We start from the raw sequence: 20370 nt of genomic DNA on the forward strand, positions 1-20370 counted from the left end.
ATTCTAAATTTAAATTTAAGAGGGGACTGGATGCCTTTCTTGAAAAGTATAATGTTACAGGGTATATACACTAGATTCCTTGATAGGGCGTTGATCCAGGGAACCAGTCTGATTGCCGTCTGTGGAGTCGGGAAGGAATTTTTTTCCCCAATGTGGGGCTTACTCTTTGCCACATGGTTTTTTTTTTCCTTCCCCTGGATCAACATGTTAGGGCATGTTAGGTTAGGCTATGGGTTGAACTAGATGGACTTAAAGTCTTCCTTCAACCTTAATAACTATGTTACATGTGTTTAAGATTGATTTCAGTGATCCATTGAGCCCTGAGACACAATACCATCCATGAGTTTATTTGAAAAACAAAACATTTAAATCTTTATGACACTTAAATCCGATTTGCATAATAATTTGGAACATGGTGTAGGTGAGGATTACATACATTTTGATTTGTTTCTGCCATGGAAACACAGTAAAAACACAGGTCCGGTTTTTACCTTTGGATTTTCCACATCTAATGCAAGTCTATGGGGAAAATCCGCACAGAAAACTCAGTGTACCCCAAGAGTAATGTACATGTTGCAGATTTGAAACACGCATCACAGGTCAATTTACGCAGAGTAAAATACAAGCAGCACATTGGGCAGCAGATTTCTACAATTCCATTCCAGTTTGCTGGAACTGGAAGACACTGCGTTTTTGACACACCAAAAGCTCATCGTGGGAACGTGACTTAAGTGATCACAAATACATTTTTTATCTAAATTAGATAATGGGTAATGAAGTAGGCATTGTGGTATACATACATTCTTAATTTTGTAATTTGTCTTAGCAAAAGAAATTTGGCTTTAACGTTCCACCACTTACAACTGATTTTATTCAAACATTTTCCATTACTTTTCTGTGTTTAACCCTTTATGCTCATGCAGATTAGTATCCGGCTCATAATTCTTAGCAGCTTATATACATACAAGAGAAATGAGGGGTATTTCTGGAACAAGACATCAGATTATCTCTATCAAGTAATATCAAACCACCTAGAACTGTTGAGGGACATGCACAATATTCTTCATCAGTAAGAGTATGTTCACATGTTGTAAATGTCAGGAAGATGTTCTGTATGGATTTGTGCAATGCTGAATATTTCTGCATTGAAATTGATATTTGATAAAAAATTTAAAATCTGTCAGTACATGGTATGAAAATTACTGCAAATTTCGTCCATTGCACTACAAAGGGGATTTTCTGTGTCAAATCTGCAACAAAATTAGAATGTGACTTTTGCTGCAGACACTGCTGGAAGTGCTATTAGTTTTTTTTTTACAATCTGACAAACCTCCATCAGTTTTTTTTTATTTTGCATTTGAAAAACACCGATGGTAAAAAACGGACACACTGACCATACACTGATGAAAATATGATTAGACACACCGATTTATATCTCCCTGTGTTTAACATATGCAAAATTGATGAAATTAGCTTGGGGCACCACATTGTGTTTTAATTCAGGGCAAAAAATTGTACTATAAGCTATGCACCATATTTATGCTTTAACCCCTTCCCGACATGCGCCGTACTAGTACTGCTCTGAGGGAACGGAGTTCCCGCAAACCGCAGTACTAGTACTGTGGCACGATCGCTCTCACAGTGAGCACCGAAGTGATCGCGTGCGGGTGTCAGCTGTATGTGACAGCTGACACCCCGCAGCAATGCCCACGATCGGCACTAGCGCCGATCATGGGTATTTAACCCCTCTGATGCCGCTGTCAGTAGTGACAGCGACAGAGGGGCATCGCACAGGGATGGGGGCTCCCTGCGCTCTCACGCAGGAACAACGCGATGCCATCGCGTTGTTCCAGTGTTCTGGAAGGAGTCCCCGAATCCAAGATGGCCGTGGGGCTCCTTCCGGGTACTTCACTGAGGTGGCTTGCCAACGCCTGTTCAGAGCAGGCGCCGGAAAGCCTCCTGCACTGCCTTTCAGATCGCTGATCTGACACAGTGCTATGCAAAGAGTCAGATCAGCGATCTGATGAAATACACTGTGTTCCAAATTATTATGCAAATTGGATTTAAGTGTCATAAAGATTTAATTGTTTTGTTTTTCAAATAAACTCGTGGATGGTATTGTGTCTCAGGGCTCAATGGATCACTGAAATCAATCTTAAACACATGGGATAATTAGTTTTCCAGGTGATTCTAATTAAAGGAAAACTACTTAAAAATGATGTTCCACATTATTAAGCAGGTCACAGTTTTCAAGTAACATGGGAAAGAAAAAGGATCACTCTGCAGCTGAAAAGCATCAAATAGTGTAATGCCTTGGTGAAGGGATGAAAACATTAGAAATTTCCCAAAATCTTAAGCGTGATCATCGTACTGTTAAGAGATCTGTGGCTGTATCTGAGCACAGTTGTGTTTGTGCTGATAAAGTCATAATGAGGAAGATTTTTGCCAGGCAAGTTCATCAGATTAAGAGAGCAGCTGCTAAAAAGCCATTACAAACCAGCAAACAGATATTTGAAGCTGCTGGTTCCTCTGGATTCCCTCGAACCTCAAGGTGTAGGCTCCTTCAAAGGCTTGCTGTGGTGCATAAACCTACTATTTGGCCACCCTTAAACAGTGTTCACAAGCAGAAATGGTTGCATTGGGCCCACACATACATGAAGACTAATTTCCAAACATTCTTGTTTACTGATAAGTGTTGAGCAACCCTGGATGGTCCAAATGGATGGAGTAGTGGATGGTTGGTGGATGGCCACCATGTCCCAACAAGGCTGCAACAACAGCAAGGGGGTGGAGGAGTCATGTTTTGGGCCGGAATCATGGAGAAACAGCTGGTAGGGCCCTTTAAGGTTCCTGAAGGTGTGAAAATGACCTGTGCAAAGTATATAGAGTTCCTGACTGACAACTTTCCTCCATGGTATAAAAAGCAGAAATGTGCCTTCAGGAGCAAAATCATCTTCATGCTGACAATGCACCAACTCATGCTGCAAAGAATCCCTCTTAGGCTACGTTCACATTTGCGGTCAGCGCCGCAGCGTCGCCGCATGCGTCATGCGCCCCTATATTTAACATGAGGGCGCATGGACATGCGTTGTGCTGCGTTTTGCGCCGCATGGCCGCAAGCGTTGGACGCAAGAAACGCTTCAAGTTGCATTTTTTTTGCGTCCAACTTTCGGCCAAAAAGGACGAATGCGGCGCAAAACGCAGCGTTTTAGCGTGCGTTTTGCCGCGTTTTTGTTTGCGTTGTGCGCTGCGGCGCCGACGCTGCGGCGCACAACGCAAATGTGAACGTAGCCTTAGTCATTGGCTGCTATAGGCATAAAAGGAGATACAGTTAGGTCCATATATATTTGGACAGAGACAACATTTTTCTAATTTTGGTTATAGACATTACCACAATGAATTTTAAACAAAACAATTCAGATGCAGTTGAAGTTCAGACTTTCAGCTTTCATTTGAGGGTATCCACAATAAAATTGGATGAAGGGTTTAGGAGTTTCAGCTCCTTAACATGTGCGACCCTGTTTTTAAAGGGACCAAAAGTAATTGGACAATTGACTCCAAGGCTATTTCATGAACAGGTGTGGGCAATCCCTTCGTTATGTCATTCTCAATTAAGCAGATAAAAGGCCTGGAGTTGATTTGAGATGTGGTGCTTGCATTTGGAAGGTTTTGCTGTGAAGTAAACATGCGGTCAAAGGAGCTCTTCATGCAAGTGAAACAAGCCATCCTTAAGCTGCGAAAACAGAAAAAAACAAGCCGAGAAATTGCTACAATATTAGGAGTGGCAAAATCTACAGTTTGGTACATCCTGAGAAAGAAAGAAAGCACTGGTGAACTCATCAATGCAAAAAGACCTGGGCGTCCACGGAAGACAACAGTGGTGGAGGATAGAAGAATAATATCCATGGTGAAGAGAAACCCCTTCACAACAGCCAACCAAGTGACCAACACTCTCCAGGAGGTCAGCGTATCAATATCCAAATCTACCATAAAGAGAAGACTGCATGAAAGTAAATACAGAGGGTTCACTGCACGGTGCAAGCCACTCATAAGCATCAAGAATAAAAAGGCTAGACTGGACTTTGCTATAAAACATCTAAAAAAGCCAGCACAGTTCTGGAAGAACATTCTTTGGACAGATGAAACTATGATCAACCTCTACCAGAATGATGGAAAGAGAAATGTATGGCGAAGGCGTGGTACAGCTCATGATCCAAAGCATACCACATTATCGGTAGAACACAGTGGAGGCAGTGTGATGGCTTGGGCATGCATGGCTGCCAGTGGTACTGGGTCAATAGTGTTTATTCATGATGTGACACAGGACAGAAGCAGCCGAATGAATTCTGAGGTATTCAGAGCCACACTGTGTGCTCAGATCTAGCCAAATGCAGCCAAACTGATAGGTCGTCATTTCATACTACAGATGGACAATGACCCAAAACATAAAGCGAAAGCAACCCAGGAGTTAATTAAATCAAAGAAGTGGAATATTCTTGAATGGCCAAGTCAGTCACCTGATCTCAACCAAATTGAGCATGCATTTCACTTGTTAAAGACTAAACTTCAGACAGAAAGGCCCACAAACAAACAGCTACTGAAAACCACCGCAGTGAAGGCCTGGCAGAGCATCAAAAGGAGGAAACACAGCATCTGGTGATGTCCATGAGTTCAAGACTTCAGGCAGTCATTGCCAGCCAAGGGTTTTCAACCAAGTACTAAAAATGAACATTTTATTTAAAATTATTGAATCTGTCCAATTACTTTTGGTCCTTTTAAAACAGGGTGGCACATGTTAAGGAGCTGAAACTCTTAAACCCTTCATCCGATTTTAATGTGGATACCCTCAAATGAAAGCTGAAAGTCTGAACTTCAACTGCATCTGAATTGTTTTGTTTAAAATTCATTTTGGTATTGTCTATAACCAAAACTAGAAAAATGTTGTCTCTGTCCAAATATATATGGACCTAACTGTAAACTCATGGTGTGGCCACCATCTTCCCCTGACCTCAACCCTATAGAGAACCTTTGGAGTATCATCAAGCAAAAGATCTATGAGGGTGGGAGGCAGTTCACATCAAAACAGCAGCTCTGGGAGGCTATTCAGACTTCATGCAAAAAAATACAAGCTCACCAAAAACTCACAAGTTCAATGGATGCAAGAATTTTGAAGGTGATATCAAAGTAGGGTTCCTATGTTAACATGTAACTTGGCCTGTTAGGGTGTTTTGGAGTTAAATAGCTTTTTTGTTCAGTGAATCTGACCTCCTAATGCTGCAAATTCCACAAATTAGCATTTTCAGTTCTTTAAAACATATCAAATTTTTAGAAATTCTACTATGCCTAATAATTTTGAACAGTGCATTTTAAGTTTTTATTCATTTTGGAGATTATACTGTTATCATTGGGAGGTTTCTTCAACAAAGTTTGATGCATACTCTAACGGGTGATTACTTTTATTAGACTGACTGTCATTTGCACCAACCATTTAGGAAAATCAGAGAAAAATGTCATTTGCATAATAATTTGTAACATAGTGTATAGTGATGTCCCCCCCGGGACAATGTTATAAAGTGTAAAAAAAAAATAGTCCCCAAATAAAGAAAAAAATAAATATTTTCCAAGAAATCATTTATGTAAATAAAAAAAAACAATAAAAGTACACATATTTGGCATTGCCGCATCCAAAACGAACCGCTTTATAAAACTATCCCACTAGTTAACCCTTTCAGTGAACACCGCAAAAAAAATAATAAAAAAGAGGCAAAAAACAACGCTTTATTATCATACTGCCGAACAAAATGTGCAATAAAATGTGATCAAAAGGACGGATATAAATAACCATGGTACCGATGAAAACGTCATCTTGTCCTGCACAAATAAAGCCGCCATACAGCATCATCAGCAGAAAAATAAAAAAATTATAGCTCTCAGAATAAAGCGATGCAAAAACAATTAATTTTTATATAAAATAGTTTTTATTGTGTAAAAGCGCCAAAACATAAAAAAATATATAAATTAGGTATCACTGTAATCGTACTAACCCGAAGAATAAAGCTGCTTTATCAATTTTACTACACGTGGAACGGTATAAACGCCCACCCTAAAAGAAATTCAGGAATTGCTGGTTTTTGTTCATTCTGTTTCCCAAAAATCGGAATAAAAAGCGATCAAAAAATGTAATGTGCCCGAAAATGATACCAATAAAAACGCCAACTCGTCCCGCAAAAAACAAGACCTCACGTGACTCTGTGGGCCAAAATATGGATAAATTATAGCTCTCAAAATGTGGTGATGCAAAAACTATTTTTTGCAATTAAAAGCATCTTTTAGTGTGTGATGGCTGCCAATCATAAAAATCAGCCAAAAAAAAAACGCTATAAAAGTAAATCAAACCCCCCTTCATCACCCCCTCAGTTAGGGAAAAATAATAAAATTTTAAAAAATATGTTTATTTCCATTTTGCCATTAGGGTTAGGGTTGGGGCTGAAGTTAGGGTTGGGGCTAAAGTTAGGGTTGGGGCTAAAGTTGGGGTTAGGGTTGTGGGTAAAGTTAGGGTTAGGGTTGGGGCTAAAGTTAGGGTTGGGGCTAAAGTTAGGGTTAAGGTTAGGGCTAAAGTTGGGTTTGGATGGGGACCCCCCTGGTCCTCTTAACAGATGCTGAAAAAGCTTTTGACAGGGTGAGCTGGTGCTTCATGGAACAGGCCTTAACTAAGTTTGGCTTTCCAACGCAATTTATTGCCGCAATCTTTTCCCTTTACTCGCAACCTACGGCTAAGGTACGAGTGAATGGCACCCTGTCAGAAAGTTTTAATATCCACAATGGAACAAGGCAGGGATGCCCACTGTCCCTGTCTTTATTTACCTTGGTAATAGAAACCTTTATTCAAACAATACGACAGGAAATTCAGATCGAGGGGCTGAAGATTGGCTCGCTGGAGTTAAAAACTTTAGCATTTGCTGACGACCTACTCTTCTTGATCGCCAACCCTCTCCGAGCCTTCCCGAAAATTCTTGATACTTTCCAACAATTTGGGCTCCTATCCAATTTTAAAATTAATGCCGCAAAATCTATAGCCTTAAACATCTCCCTCCCCCATTCGCGACTCTCAGCACTATGCTCCCTCTGCCCTTTCTCTTGGGCTACGCATTCTATAAAATACTTAGGAATAGAAATCACAAGAGACCCAAGCCAACTCTTCAGTACAAATTATTCCACTCTATTTAAAAAGGTACAGAGACTGTTGAAATCATATAACTTACCTACTTTGTCTTGGTTAGGGCGTATTAACGTCTTCAAGACGTACATTATGCCAATAATCCTGTACACACTAAACATGGTCCCTATTCATATCCCAAGAACTTATTTTAAAAACCTCCAGTCCACAATAGCTAAATATATTTGGAAACAGAAACCGGCTAGAATCACATACAGATTTCTCTCTCGCTCGTCCATGACTGGTGGCTTGAGGGTCCCTGACCCGGCTTTATATTTCAGAGCGGTTCACATATGTAGATGGCTTAAGATCGTAACTAGTTTAGAGAAAGGAGACTGTAATAATGTAGACATAGAACTACCAGGACCAAAGGGAATACCTTGCCTCTGGACACTGGCTAAACCTCCTAACGAACTCAGATTAGATGAGGTAACTTCGACAACACTCAAAATCAGGCGATTATTAAATAAGGAACTTCCCCTAGACTCCTTCCCCTCTGCCTTTGCCCCAATTTGCTCCATTCCGTTCCTCCTAGACCCGAGCTATAGAGACCCTTACGGATTATGGCTTTCCCTCCCCAGAGAACCTTTGAAGAACTTCTATAAAGAGAAAATACTTCATAGAGGGACCTGGCCCCCTGACATGACCTAAAAACTTCCTCCAAACCCAACATATTAGACGCACACTCCTCACTTTTAAAAAGAAGTTTCCCCATAAATCTAACTGGTCATGGCTTGACATAATGTACAAATCCCCTCACCCGGAGATGAAAAGCATTTCCAGAGTCTATTCTCAACTCAACTCTATCAACAACTACTCCAAACCTACATTCATTCATTCTTGGGAGTCTGAGATGGGGTTACTTTTACAGAGACGCAAATCTCAAAAATGCTAGCTAATGCACGAGGATTCTCCCGGTGCATACTACTCCAAGAAAACGCTTACAAAATCTTGACCAGATGGCACCTGACGCCTGCTAAACTGACCAATTTGGGACTGACGGTCGACAACTCATGTTGGAGATGTCGTAGTTCTTTGGGCCATCACACCCATATTTTCTGGGAATGTCCTAAATTGTCCGAGTTCTGGGAGGAGATTAATAAGTTCCTTAAGAAATTAAAGTTAATCCAAATAAATATACAGGCCCCTGAGGTTCTTCTTTCTTGTCCATCTAGCAATTACAGACCAAGGAAACATAAACTTTTACCACTATTACTTAGCGCCGCAAAGCACTTAATCACTTTACACTGGAGGGATGACACCCCTCCAACAATATCCGAATGGCTGTCCAAAATTGACCAAATTTCGAGGCTTGAAGAGTTATCCAGCTGGGAAATGAACACCCACGATCTGTATGTGAAAATTTGGGCCCCCTGGAAAGAGTTACGAACAGGCGGCTATTGTTGACTTAGCTTGAGCCTTTAAATTGTGCCCTATATGTTATTTATAGAAACTAGTTATATTTCTATAGAATCTACTTGCTCTTTTTCTAAACTTAAACTATGGTACCATTGAATGCTGTGCTAGTTCAAAACTCCCCCCCTACCCCTCCCTTCCTTCCTTTCCCAACTCCCTCCCCCTCCTCCCACTTACTCTCGTGTTGTGAATTTGGATTCTGGGCTCCCCCGGTGGCCGCTTGTGGAATTGGACTTGTCATCCTCTTTCCTGTTTCACCTGGTTCCATCAGTAGTGGGTGTCGCTATTTAAGCTCATTTCTCTGGTGGTTTCTTGCCGGTCAACAATGTTATCTGATGCCTCTCAGTGCTTGTTCCTGCTTCTAGACTACTACTAGATAAGTTGGACTTTTGTCCATGTTTTGTTTTGCCTATTTGTTCCAGTTCACAGCTGAAGTTTTGTTACTGTGTCTGGAAAGCTCTCGTTGATCAGGGATTGCTACTCTGGCGTTATGAGTTAATGCCAGAGTTTAAGGTAATCTCTGGATGGTGTTTTGTTAGTGTTTTTCTGCTGACCATGAAAGTATACTATCTGTCTTCTGCTATCTAGTAAGCGGACCTCAAATTTGCTAAGACTATTTTCCTGCTGCGTTTGTTGTTTCATCTGAACTCACCGTCATTATATGTGGGGGGCTACTGTCTTCTTTGGAATATTTCTCTAGAGGTGAGCCAGGTCTTATATTTCCCTCTGCTAGCTATTTAGGTCTTAGGCCAGAGCTGGGCATCTAGCGATAAATAGGAAATGCTACCTGGCTATTTCTAGTTGCGCGGCAGGCTTAGTTCATGGTCAGTATAGTTCCCTCTTCCGAGAGCTTGTCCCTCTATAGGCTTGCTATGATCTCTGCCTGCAGAGATCATGACAGTTTGACCGGCCAATAAAGTGTTAAAGACCCAGGTTGAGAAAGGAGAGTTATAAGAAGTCTGCTGGAATTTTTTTTTTTTTTTCCTCCAGTCTGCCTTGCTGCAGTCTTTTTTCTCTCTCTCCTCCTAATCTCTGTATGGCTCTGTGTGCACCTGACAATAATGGATCTCCAGAGGGTAACTGCGGGTTTGAATAATCTCATCACGAAAGTACAAAATTTACAAGATTTTGTGGTACATGCTCCGGTATCTGAGCCGAGAATTCCTTTGCCGGAGTTCTTCACAGGGAATAGAGCTAGCTTCCAGAATTTCCGAAATAATTGTAAGCTTTATTTGTCCCTGAAGTCTCGTTCAGCTGGAGACCCTGCTCAGCAGGTTAGGATTGTGATTTCCTTGCTCAGGGGTGACCCTCAAGATTGGGCCTTCTCATTGCCAGCAGGGGATCCTGCGTTACGCGATGTGGATGCGTTTTTTCTGGCCTTGGGCTTGCTTTATGAGGAACCTCATTTGGAACTTCAGGCAGAAAAAACTTTGATGGCACTATCTCAGGGGCAAGACGAAGCTGAAGTTTTCTGCCAAAAATTCCGTAAATGGTCTGTGCTTACTCAGTGGAATGAGTGCGCCTTGGCGGCAACTTTCAGAGAAGGTCTCTCTGATGCCGTTAAGGATGTTATGGTGGGGTTCCCTGTGCCTGCAGGTCTGAATGAGTCCATGACAATGGCTATTCAGATTGATAGGCGTCTGCGGGAGCGCAAACCGGTGCACCATCTGGCGGTGTCTATGGAAAAGACGCCAGAAAGTATGCAGTGTGATAGAATTCTGTCCAGGAGCGAGCGACAGAATTTTAGACGGAAGAATGGATTGTGTTTCTATTGTGGGGATTCTACTCATGTTATATCAGCATGCTCTAGGCGTACAAAGAAGCTTGATAAGTCTGTTTCCATTGGCACCATTCAGTCTAAGTTTATTTTGTCTGTAACCCTGATTTGCTCTTTGTCATCCATTGCCACGGACGCCTATGTTGACTCTGGCGCCGCTCTGAGTCTTATGGATTGGTCCTTTGCCAATCGTTGTGGTTTTGATTTAGAGCCTTTGGAGACTCTTATTCCTCTGAAGGGGATTGACTCCACCCCATTGGCTAATAATAAACCACAATACTGGACACAAGTAACCATGCGTATCAATCCGGATCACCAGGAGATTATTCGTTTCCTGGTGCTGTATAATTTACATGACGATTTGGTACTGGGATTGCCATGGTTGCAGTCTCACAACCCAGTCTTGGACTGGAGAGCAATGTCTGTGTTGAGCTGGGGATGTAAGGGTATTCATGGGGACTTACCTTTGGTTTCTATTTCGTCGTCCATTCCCTCTGAAGTCCCTGAGTTCCTCTCTGATTATCAAGATGTCTTTGACGAACCCAAGCTTGGGTCGTTACCTCCGCACCGTGAGTGCGATTGTGCCATAGATTTGATACCGGGTTGTAAATATCCCAAGGGTCGTTTGTTTAATCTGTCTGTGCCGGAACATGCTGCTATGCGGGAATATATAAAGGAGTCTTTGGAAAAGGGACATATTCGTCCATCTTCTTCTCCCTTGGGAGCTGGGTTTTTCTTTGTCTCAAAAAAAGACGGCTCTTTGAGACCATGTATTGATTATCGGCTTCTGAATAAGATCACTGTTAAGTATCAATACCCATTGCCATTGCTTACTGATTTGTTTGCTCGTATAGAGGGTGCTAAGTGGTTCTCTAAAATTGATCTTCGTGGGGCGTATAATTTGGTGCGGATCAGGCAGGGGGATGAGTGGAAGACCGCATTTAATACGCCCGAGGGCCACTTTGAGTATTTGGTCATGCCTTTCGGTCTTTCTAATGCCCCTTCAGTTTTCCAGTCTTTTATGCATGATATTTTCCGCGATTTTCTGGATAAATTTATGATAATATATCTGGATGATATTCTGATTTTTTCTGATGACTGGGACTCTCATGTCCAGCAGGTCAGGAGAGTTTTTCAGGTTCTGCGGTCTAATTCTTTATGTGTGAAGGGGTCTAAGTGCGTTTTTGGGGTCCAGAAAATTTCCTTTTTGGGGTATATTTTTTCTCCCTCTTCCATTGAGATGGATCCCGTCAAGGTGCAAGCTATTTGTGACTGGACTCAGCCCTCCTCTCTTAAGGGTCTTCAGAGATTTTTGGGCTTTGCCAACTTTTACCGCCGATTTATTGCTGGTTTTTCGGATGTCGTTAAACCACTGACTGATTTGACCAGACAAGGCGCTGATGTTGCTAATTGGTCCCCTCATGCTGTAGAGGCCTTTCAGGAGCTTAAGCGCCGTTTTGCCTCTGCCCCTGTGTTGCGTCAGCCTGATGTGAATCTGCCTTTTCAGGTTGAGGTTGACGCTTCGGAGATCGGAGCTGGGGCAGTGTTGTCGCAGAAAGGTTCCGACTGCTCCGTCATTAGGCCTTGTGCCTTCTTTTCTCGCAAATTTTCGCCCGCAGAGCGGAATTATGATGTTGGGAATCGGGAGCTTTTGGCCATGAAGTGGGCGTTTGAGGAGTGGCGCCATTGGCTCGAGGGGGCTAGGCATCAGGTGGTGGTATTGACTGACCACAAAAATTTGATTTATCTTGAGACTGCCAGACGCCTGAATCCTAGACAGGCGCGCTGGTCTTTATTTTTTTCTCGCTTTAATTTTGTGGTGTCATACCTACCGGGTTCTAAGAATGTTAAGGCAGATGCCCTTTCTAGGAGTTTTGACCCGGACTCTCCTGGTAGTTCTGAACCCACAGGTATCCTTAGGGAGGGAGTAATTTTGTCGGCCGTTTCTCCTGATCTGCGGCGGTCCTTGCAAGAGTTTCAGGCGGATAGACCGGATCGTTGTCCGCCTGATAGACTGTTTGTTCCGGATGATTGGACCAGCAGAGTCATCTCTGAGGTACATTCTTCTGCATTGGCAGGTCATCCCGGAATTTTTGGTACCAGGGATTTGGTGGCAAGATCCTTCTGGTGGCCTTCCCTGTCACGAGATGTGCGAGTCTTTGTGCAGTCATGTGACGTTTGTGCTCGGGCCAAGTCTTGTAGTTCTCGGGCTAGCGGACTGCTGTTGCCCTTGCCTATTCCTAAGAGGCCTTGGACACACATCTCGATGGATTTTATTTCAGATCTGCCTGTTTCCCAGAAGATGTCTGTCATCTGGGTGGTCTGTGACCGTTTCTCTAAAATGGTCCATTTGGTTCCTCTGCCCAAGTTGCCTTCTTCTTCTGAGTTGGTTCCTCTGTTTTTTCAGAATGTTGTCCGATTGCACGGTATTCCTGAGAATATTGTTTCTGACAGAGGTACCCAATTTGTGTCTCGATTTTGGCGGGCATTCTGTGCTAGGATGGGCATAGATTTGTCTTTTTCATCTGCTTTTCACCCTCAGACTAATGGCCAGACCGAGCGGACTAATCAGACCCTGGAGACATATCTGAGGTGTTTTGTCTCTGCTGACCAGGATGATTGGGTTGCTTTTTTGCCATTGGCAGAGTTCGCCCTCAATAATCGGGCCAGCTCTTCCACCTTGGTGTCCCCGTTTTTCTGTAATTCGGGGTTTCACCCTCGATTTTCCTCCGGTCAGGTGGAATCCTCGGATTGTCCTGGAGTGGATGCGGTGGTGGAGAGATTGCATCACATCTGGGGGCAGGTTATGGACAATTTGAAGTTGTCCCAGGAGAAGACTCAGCGTTTTGCCAACCGTCATCGTCGTGTTGGTTCTCGGCTTTGTGTTGGAGATTTGGTGTGGTTATCTTCTCGTTTTGTCCCTATGAGGGTCTCTTCTCCTAAGTTTAAACCTCGGTTCATCGGCCCTTATAGAATATTGGAGATTCTTAATCCTGTTTCTTTCCGTTTGGACCTCCCTGCGTCCTTTTCCATTCATAACGTTTTTCATCGGTCGTTATTGCGCAGGTATGAGTTACCTGTGGTACCTTCAGTTGAGCCTCCTGCTCCGGTGTTGGTTGAGGGTGAGTTGGAGTACGTTGTGGAGAAAATTTTGGACTCTCGTGTTTCCAGACGGAGACTCCAGTATCTGGTCAACTGGAAGGGTTACGGCCAGGAGGATAATTCTTGGGTCAATGCATCTGATGTTCATGCTTCTGATCTTGTTCGTGCCTTCCATAGGGCTCATCCTGGTCGCCCTGGTGGATCTGGTGAGGGTTCGGTGCCCCCTCCTTGAGGGGGGGGTACTGTTGTGAATTTGGATTCTGGGCTCCCCCGGTGGCCGCTTGTGGAATTGGACTTGTCATCCTCTTTCCTGTTTCACCTGGTTCCATCAGTAGTGGGTGTCGCTATTTAAGCTCATTTCTCTGGTGGTTTCTTGCCGGTCAACAATGTTATCTGATGCCTCTCAGTGCTTGTTCCTGCTTCTAGACTACTACTAGATAAGTTGGACTTTTGTCCATGTTTTGTTTTGCCTATTTGTTCCAGTTCACAGCTGAAGTTTTGTTACTGTGTCTGGAAAGCTCTCGTTGATCAGGGATTGCTACTCTGGCGTTATGAGTTAATGCCAGAGTTTAAGGTAATCTCTGGATGGTGTTTTGTTAGTGTTTTTCTGCTGACCATGAAAGTATACTATCTGTCTTCTGCTATCTAGTAAGCGGACCTCAAATTTGCTAAGACTATTTTCCTGCTGCGTTTGTTGTTTCATCTGAACTCACCGTCATTATATGTGGGGGGCTACTGTCTTCTTTGGAATATTTCTCTAGAGGTGAGCCAGGTCTTATATTTCCCTCTGCTAGCTATTTAGGTCTTAGGCCAGAGCTGGGCATCTAGCGATAAATAGGAAATGCTACCTGGCTATTTCTAGTTGCGCGGCAGGCTTAGTTCATGGTCAGTATAGTTCCCTCTTCCGAGAGCTTGTCCCTCTATAGGCTTGCTATGATCTCTGCCTGCAGAGATCATGACACTCTCGTCCCTATTCTACCAAGTTTTATCACCCCTCCCCCTTTCCTTTCCAACCCTCTGCTACCCTCCTTGTTAACTCTAAGCATCTGAAAGATGTTTTTTGTTCTTTATATATGATAACTTTATACCTTCATATTTCTGTATCTTCATATATTCTTAAATAAAGAATTTACAAAAAAAAAGTTGGGTTTGGATTACATTTACAGTTGGGATTAGGGTTAGGGGTGTGGTTAGAGTTATGGTTGGGATTAGGGTTAGGGGTGTGTTTGGGTTAGGGTTTCAGTTAGATTTGGTTGGTTTCCACTGTTTATGCACATTAGGGGCTCTCCAAACGTGACATGGCGTCCGATTTCAATTCCAGCCAATTCTGCGTTGAAAAAGTAAAATAGTGCTCCTTCCCTTCCGAGCTCTCCCGTGCGCCCAAACAGGGGTTTAGCCCAACATATGAGGTATCAGCGTACTCAGGACAAATTGGACAACAACCTTTGGGGTCCAATTTCTCCTTTTACCCTTGGGAAAATACAAAACCGGGGCCTAAATATTATTTTTGTGGAAAAAAATTTGATTTTTTATTTTCACGGCTCTGCGTTATAAACTTTAGCAAAACACTTGGGGGTTCAAAGTGGTCACAACACATCTAGATAAGTTCCTTGGGGGTTTAGTTTCCAACATGGGGTCACTTGTGGGAGTTTCTTCTGTTTAGGTACATCGGGGCTCTGCAAACGCAACTTGACGCCCGCAGACCATTCCATCAAAAGTCTGCATTCAAAAACAGAGCTCCTTCCCTTCCGACCTCTGCCATGCGCCCAAACGGTGGTTCCCCCCAACATATGGGGTATCAGCGTACTCAGGACCAATTGGACAACAACTTTTGGGGTCAAATTTCTCCTGTTACCCTTGGGAAAATAAAAAATTGCTAGCTAAAAGATCATTTTGTGGAAAAAAAATATATTTTTTACTTTTCACGGCTCTACATTCTAAACTTTAGTGAAACAATTGGGTGTTCAAAGTGCTCAACACACATCTAGATAAGTTCCCTTAGGGGATCTTCTTTCCAAAATGGGGTCACTTGTGCGGGTGTTTTCACTGTTTATGCACATCAGGGGCTCTCCAAACGCGACATGGTGTCTGATCTCAATTCCAGCCAATTTTGCATTGAAAAAAGTCAAACGGCACTCCTTCCCTTCCGAGCTCTGCCATGCGCCCAAACAGTAGTTTACCCCCACACACGGGGTATCAGCGTACTCCAAATAAATAGCATAACAACTTTTGGGATCCAATTTGTCCTGTTACCCTTGGGAAAATAAAAAACTTGGGGCAAAAATATTTTTTCTGAAAAAAAAAATGATTTTTTTTTATACGGCTCTACATTATAACCTGTGAAGCACTTTGGGGTTCAGAGTGCTCACCACACATCAGTGGTTTACCCCCACATATGGGGTATCGGCGTACTCAGGACAAATTGTACAGCGACTTTTGTGGTCCAATTTCTCCTGTTACCCTTGGTAAAATAAAACAAATTGGATCTGAAATAAAAAATTTGTGAAAAAAAGTAAAATGTTCAATTTTTTTTAAACGTTCCAAAAATTCCTGTGAAGCACCTGAAGGGTTAATAAACGTTTTGAATGTGGTTTTGAGTACCTTGAGGGGTGCAGTTTTTAGAATGGTGTCACTTTTGGGCATTTTCTGTCATATAGACCCCTCAAAGTGACTTCAAGTGTGAGGTGGTCCCTAAAAAAACGGTTTTGCAAATTTTGTCGTAAAAATGAGAAATCGCTGTCAACTTTTAACCCTTATAACTTCCTAACAAAAAAATTATGTTTCCAAAATTGTGCTAATTTAAAGCAGACATGTGGATAATGTTATTTATTATCTATTTTGTATGATATGACTCTCTAATTTAAGGGCATAAAAACTAAAAGTTTAAACACTGCAATTTTCAAAATTTTTGCCAAATTTCCATTTTTTTCACAAATAAACGCAAGTCAAATCGATGAAATTTTACCACTATCATAAAGCACAATATGTCACGAGAAAAGAATCTCAAAATCACCAGCATCTGTTGAAGCGTTTCAGAGTTATGACCTCATAAAATGACAGTGGTCAGAATTGAAAAAAATGGCCTGGTCAAGAATTTGAAAACAGGCTTCGGGGTGAACGGGTTAAGGTGCGTTTGCAGTGGGTGAAAACACAGCAAAATTAAAATCTGGATGGAAAATAATCTGCATGGGATTTTAGGAAGTCTCCTGCAAAAGCTGAATAGAATACTTGCAGTGTAAATAAACTAGCAGATTTGACACCCGTGGATTATCAATTTAAGCTGAAGATATCACAGTGGATTTCACCCTCTTCAATGCGAAGTATGAGGTCCACAGTATATCTGTAGAATTTCACAATGGAAACCGCAGATAATACATACAATATAGCAGGGACATTGCCGCTGCAGAAATTCAGCAGCAAAATACTTCCCATATTAACTTATTTTTAGACACTTTTTACAACTCAATTGTGAAAGGGGTGTGGCCTAGCAGGCAAGAGGGTGTGACCCAAACTAACAATGTGAACCAAAATTTCATTAAAACCTGTGGAACAAAGTAAGCAAATTATCAATAGTGTGACCCACTTTTGCACATTTTAACACTTTCTAGCCTAAGCTTTCACGGTCTAAAAGTTAGGCAGTTTAATAAATCTGACTCAATTATGGATAGCTCCAAAATATCTGGTTTCTATGTAAATGGATATTAGTCTGTACACAAGACTTACATACAAGTAGTCTCAGTATTTCCAATCACAGCTTAATATAACAATTTGGGTAGAGAAAGGCAGCTTTTGTGGTACTTACCTGCTGGGACTGGTACCGCTGCTGGTTCTGCGACATGTACTGACCCTGGGACTGCGGATACGGAGGCTGTGACTGCTGGTTGTAATATGGCTGTTGGCCTTGTTGGCAGTAGCCACTTACACCTTGCTGACCGTACTGAGGCGGCATCTGTTAGAAGAGCCAAGCAAAGTACACATGAGTCAAGTTGAATGGACTCAAACCGTTAAGCCTTAGAACTTGTGTAGATGTTCACTCGCATTGTCAGTGGCATTTTACAAGGTGTTTTCTGCAATGTCAGTGAATAAGAAATTAAATTAAGATGCTCAAAAATGTTTAGAATAGTATTTGAAAAAGCTGAAGTACTAGTTTATTCATCATTAGTTTTAACGTCCATGTCAAACTCCAAATTGTGCAGCATTGGAACACAATGACGTTTGTATTTCAGTTTGTAGACTAGATGTGCTAACACTTTGTAACTTACTTTTGGATTCATGTGGAACCAATTAAAATGGGTTTTGTGGCATAAACAAGCAATCCCGTGACCACCACCAATCACTGGAACAGGGGACTTCTGGGCCAAGTTTTCTCCTGGCTGCAAAACCTCAGCTACGGAAATGTGAATCAAGTCACAGGTTGCATACAGGCCAAACTATTTCGGTTATATTCAATGACACGGAAGATAGAGTGCTGTATTGAGCACATGTATTTTCATCACTTCCATACACATGAATAGGATGGCAGGGTCCATGTGCAACCAATAATTCCATATACAGCAACATAAAAGTAAGGAAAAGAAAGACCGGCCACAAACTTCTCTCACCGCTGCCACTTAGCTTTGCCTTATAGGACAGTACGGTAACACCAGTCAGAAGGGAACTAAAGAAAAAGCAGTTAACTATAGTCCTGCATGAGCAAAGAAAAGGCGTCATTCACTGTCCATAGAAAAACCCTTTATTCCAAGTCCTTAAAACATGGCAGCGAGAGAATGGTGTGGACACTTGATAGACAAATCAATAGTCCACAACATTCTCTCACTGTCATGTTTTAAAGACTTGGAATAAAGGATTTTTTCTATGGACGATGAGCGCCACCTTTTCTTTGTGCATTCAGAACCATAATTCTATATAACTTCTCCTGGGCTTGTGGCCAGAGGAGAACAGTGATCGATGGGGGCCAGTGGATAGGCAATGGCTTGAAGCATCGACTGCAATACATATTTAGAAGACCAGCTCACAATTCATTATTAAGATTGATTAAAGATATGAAATCACATGTTAATACTATACTTTTACACTCAACATAAAATATCTATCTTTTTAGTTTTAAAATAAGCACAGTTGGGTTGATGTCACATGGATGACTGTCTGGTACGTAAAGATCGTCGACCATCATCAAATTCGAAAATTTGAACTGAACAGCCTTTAACACATTAGTACAAAAATATCCCTGAAACCATTCATGACTGGCAGAATGTTACAGTACAATTCCAAAATTATTCTTTGTAGTATTAAGAGTCTCCATAAACATGGTATACTACTTTTAAAGGGATTGTCAGCACAGGAAAACTCTTCAAACCAAGTACAGGAACTCAGGGCATCATGGCATAGCAGAACATTTAAGTGCACCTTCCCATCTGCCTATGTTCCATCTATCTCGGCCCTTCTCTGGTGCGGACATAAATGGAGAGAAAACTAGCAGGTGGGAAGGTGCACTTAAAGGTTTGGCCTCACTATGATGCACCGAGCACCTGTACTTGGCTTGAACAGTCATTCTGTCTTGACAGAGTCCCTTTAAAGTACAGGGGCCTAAAATACCCAGACGATCACATACAGCTGTTGTCAGCTTAAGGCCATGTGCACACGTTGCGGATTTCTTGCAGAAATTTCCTGAAGAAAACCGGAAATTTTCTGCAAGAAATCCGCATTTTTTTTTTTGCGTTTTTTTTCCGTTTTTTTCGCGTTTTTTTAGCATTCTGCAAGCGTAATTAGCTTGCAGAATGCTAAAGTTTTCCAAGCGATCTGTAGCATCGCTTGGAAAACTGACTGACAAGTTGGTCACACTTGTCAAACATACTGTTTGACAAGTGTGACCAACTTTTTACTATAGATGCAGCTTATGCAGCATCTATAGTAAAAGATAGAATGTTTAAAAATAATAAAAAAAATAAAAAAATGCTTATACTCACCCAGACATCTCATAAGCGGCGTCCGTTCGTCTTCCAATAGCTGGTCTGTGCGCACAGGGCCTTCCGTGACGTCACGGTCACGTGAGCGGTCACATGACCGCTCACGACCAATCACAGGACAGTAACGTCATCGGCAAGGTCCTTCGCCGCACACCAGCTACAGGAACCGAACGGCAGCGTGCAGCGGTGAGGCGGGAACACTGCGCGGGACATCGAGGGTGAGTATAGGACTATTTTTTATTTTATTTCTTATTTTTTGACCAGTTATATGGTGCCCAGTGCGTGGAGGAGAGTCTCCTCTCCTCCACCCTGGGTACCAACCGCACATAATCTGCTTACTTCCCGCATCGTGGGCACAGCCCCGTGCGGGAAGTAAGCAGATCAATGGACCCCTAGGTGTGCGGAATCCCTGCAATTCCGCATTTTTAATGAACATGTTGCTTTTTTTTCCGCTATGCGATTTTTTCGCGGAAAAAATCGCAACATTTGCACAAAAAATGCGGAATACCTTGTAAATAATAGGAGGCATATGTTAGCGTTTTTTTCGCGTTTTTATCACGTTTTTATAGCGAAAAAACGCGAAAAAAACGCTAAAAATCCTGAACGTGTGCACATGGCCTAAGGGTTCACTCACACTTGCGTATAAACCAAACAAGCTCAATGCGAGGGAAAAAAAAACGATTTCACTCAGACCAATGTTAAATAATGAGGTAGTGCAGACCTGTGTATTATTTTGCAGCTGAAACCGATGCTACAATTTCACTCTAAAATCTCATTTGCAACTGGAGAAAGTGGATGAGAATGGGACTGATTTTTTTCAATGCAAGTGTGAGCAAACCCTGACTTATAAAATCAAGGACGTCAGGACGTCATCTTTCATTGCATGCCCTTCA

The 20370-nt window shown here is 42.2% G+C and overlaps 1 protein-coding gene across 14 annotated transcripts in view; it reads right to left on the minus strand.

The window, feature by feature from the left end:
• ARID1B (AT-rich interaction domain 1B) overlaps window positions 1–20370 on the minus strand; it is a 1358614-nt gene that overhangs the window by 1158870 nt on the left and 179374 nt on the right. For 12 of the 14 annotated variants that reach the window (XR_013221738.1, XM_077289045.1, XM_077289054.1 and 9 more), the window contains exon 3: window positions 17314–17460. The exons of the other annotated variants lie outside the window; for them this stretch is intronic. Coding sequence is in view for 11 of the 12 variants with exons in the window: in XM_077289045.1 (XP_077145160.1) it covers window positions 17314–17460 (147 nt within the window). In the remaining variant the exon portion in view is untranslated. The remainder of the gene's footprint in view (window positions 1–17313; window positions 17461–20370) is intronic. 14 annotated transcript variants of the gene reach the window in all.

The sequence above is a fragment of the Ranitomeya variabilis genome, chromosome 2 (assembly GCF_051348905.1).
Source record: "Ranitomeya variabilis isolate aRanVar5 chromosome 2, aRanVar5.hap1, whole genome shotgun sequence".
Classification (NCBI taxonomy): Eukaryota; Metazoa; Chordata; class Amphibia; order Anura; family Dendrobatidae; genus Ranitomeya; species Ranitomeya variabilis.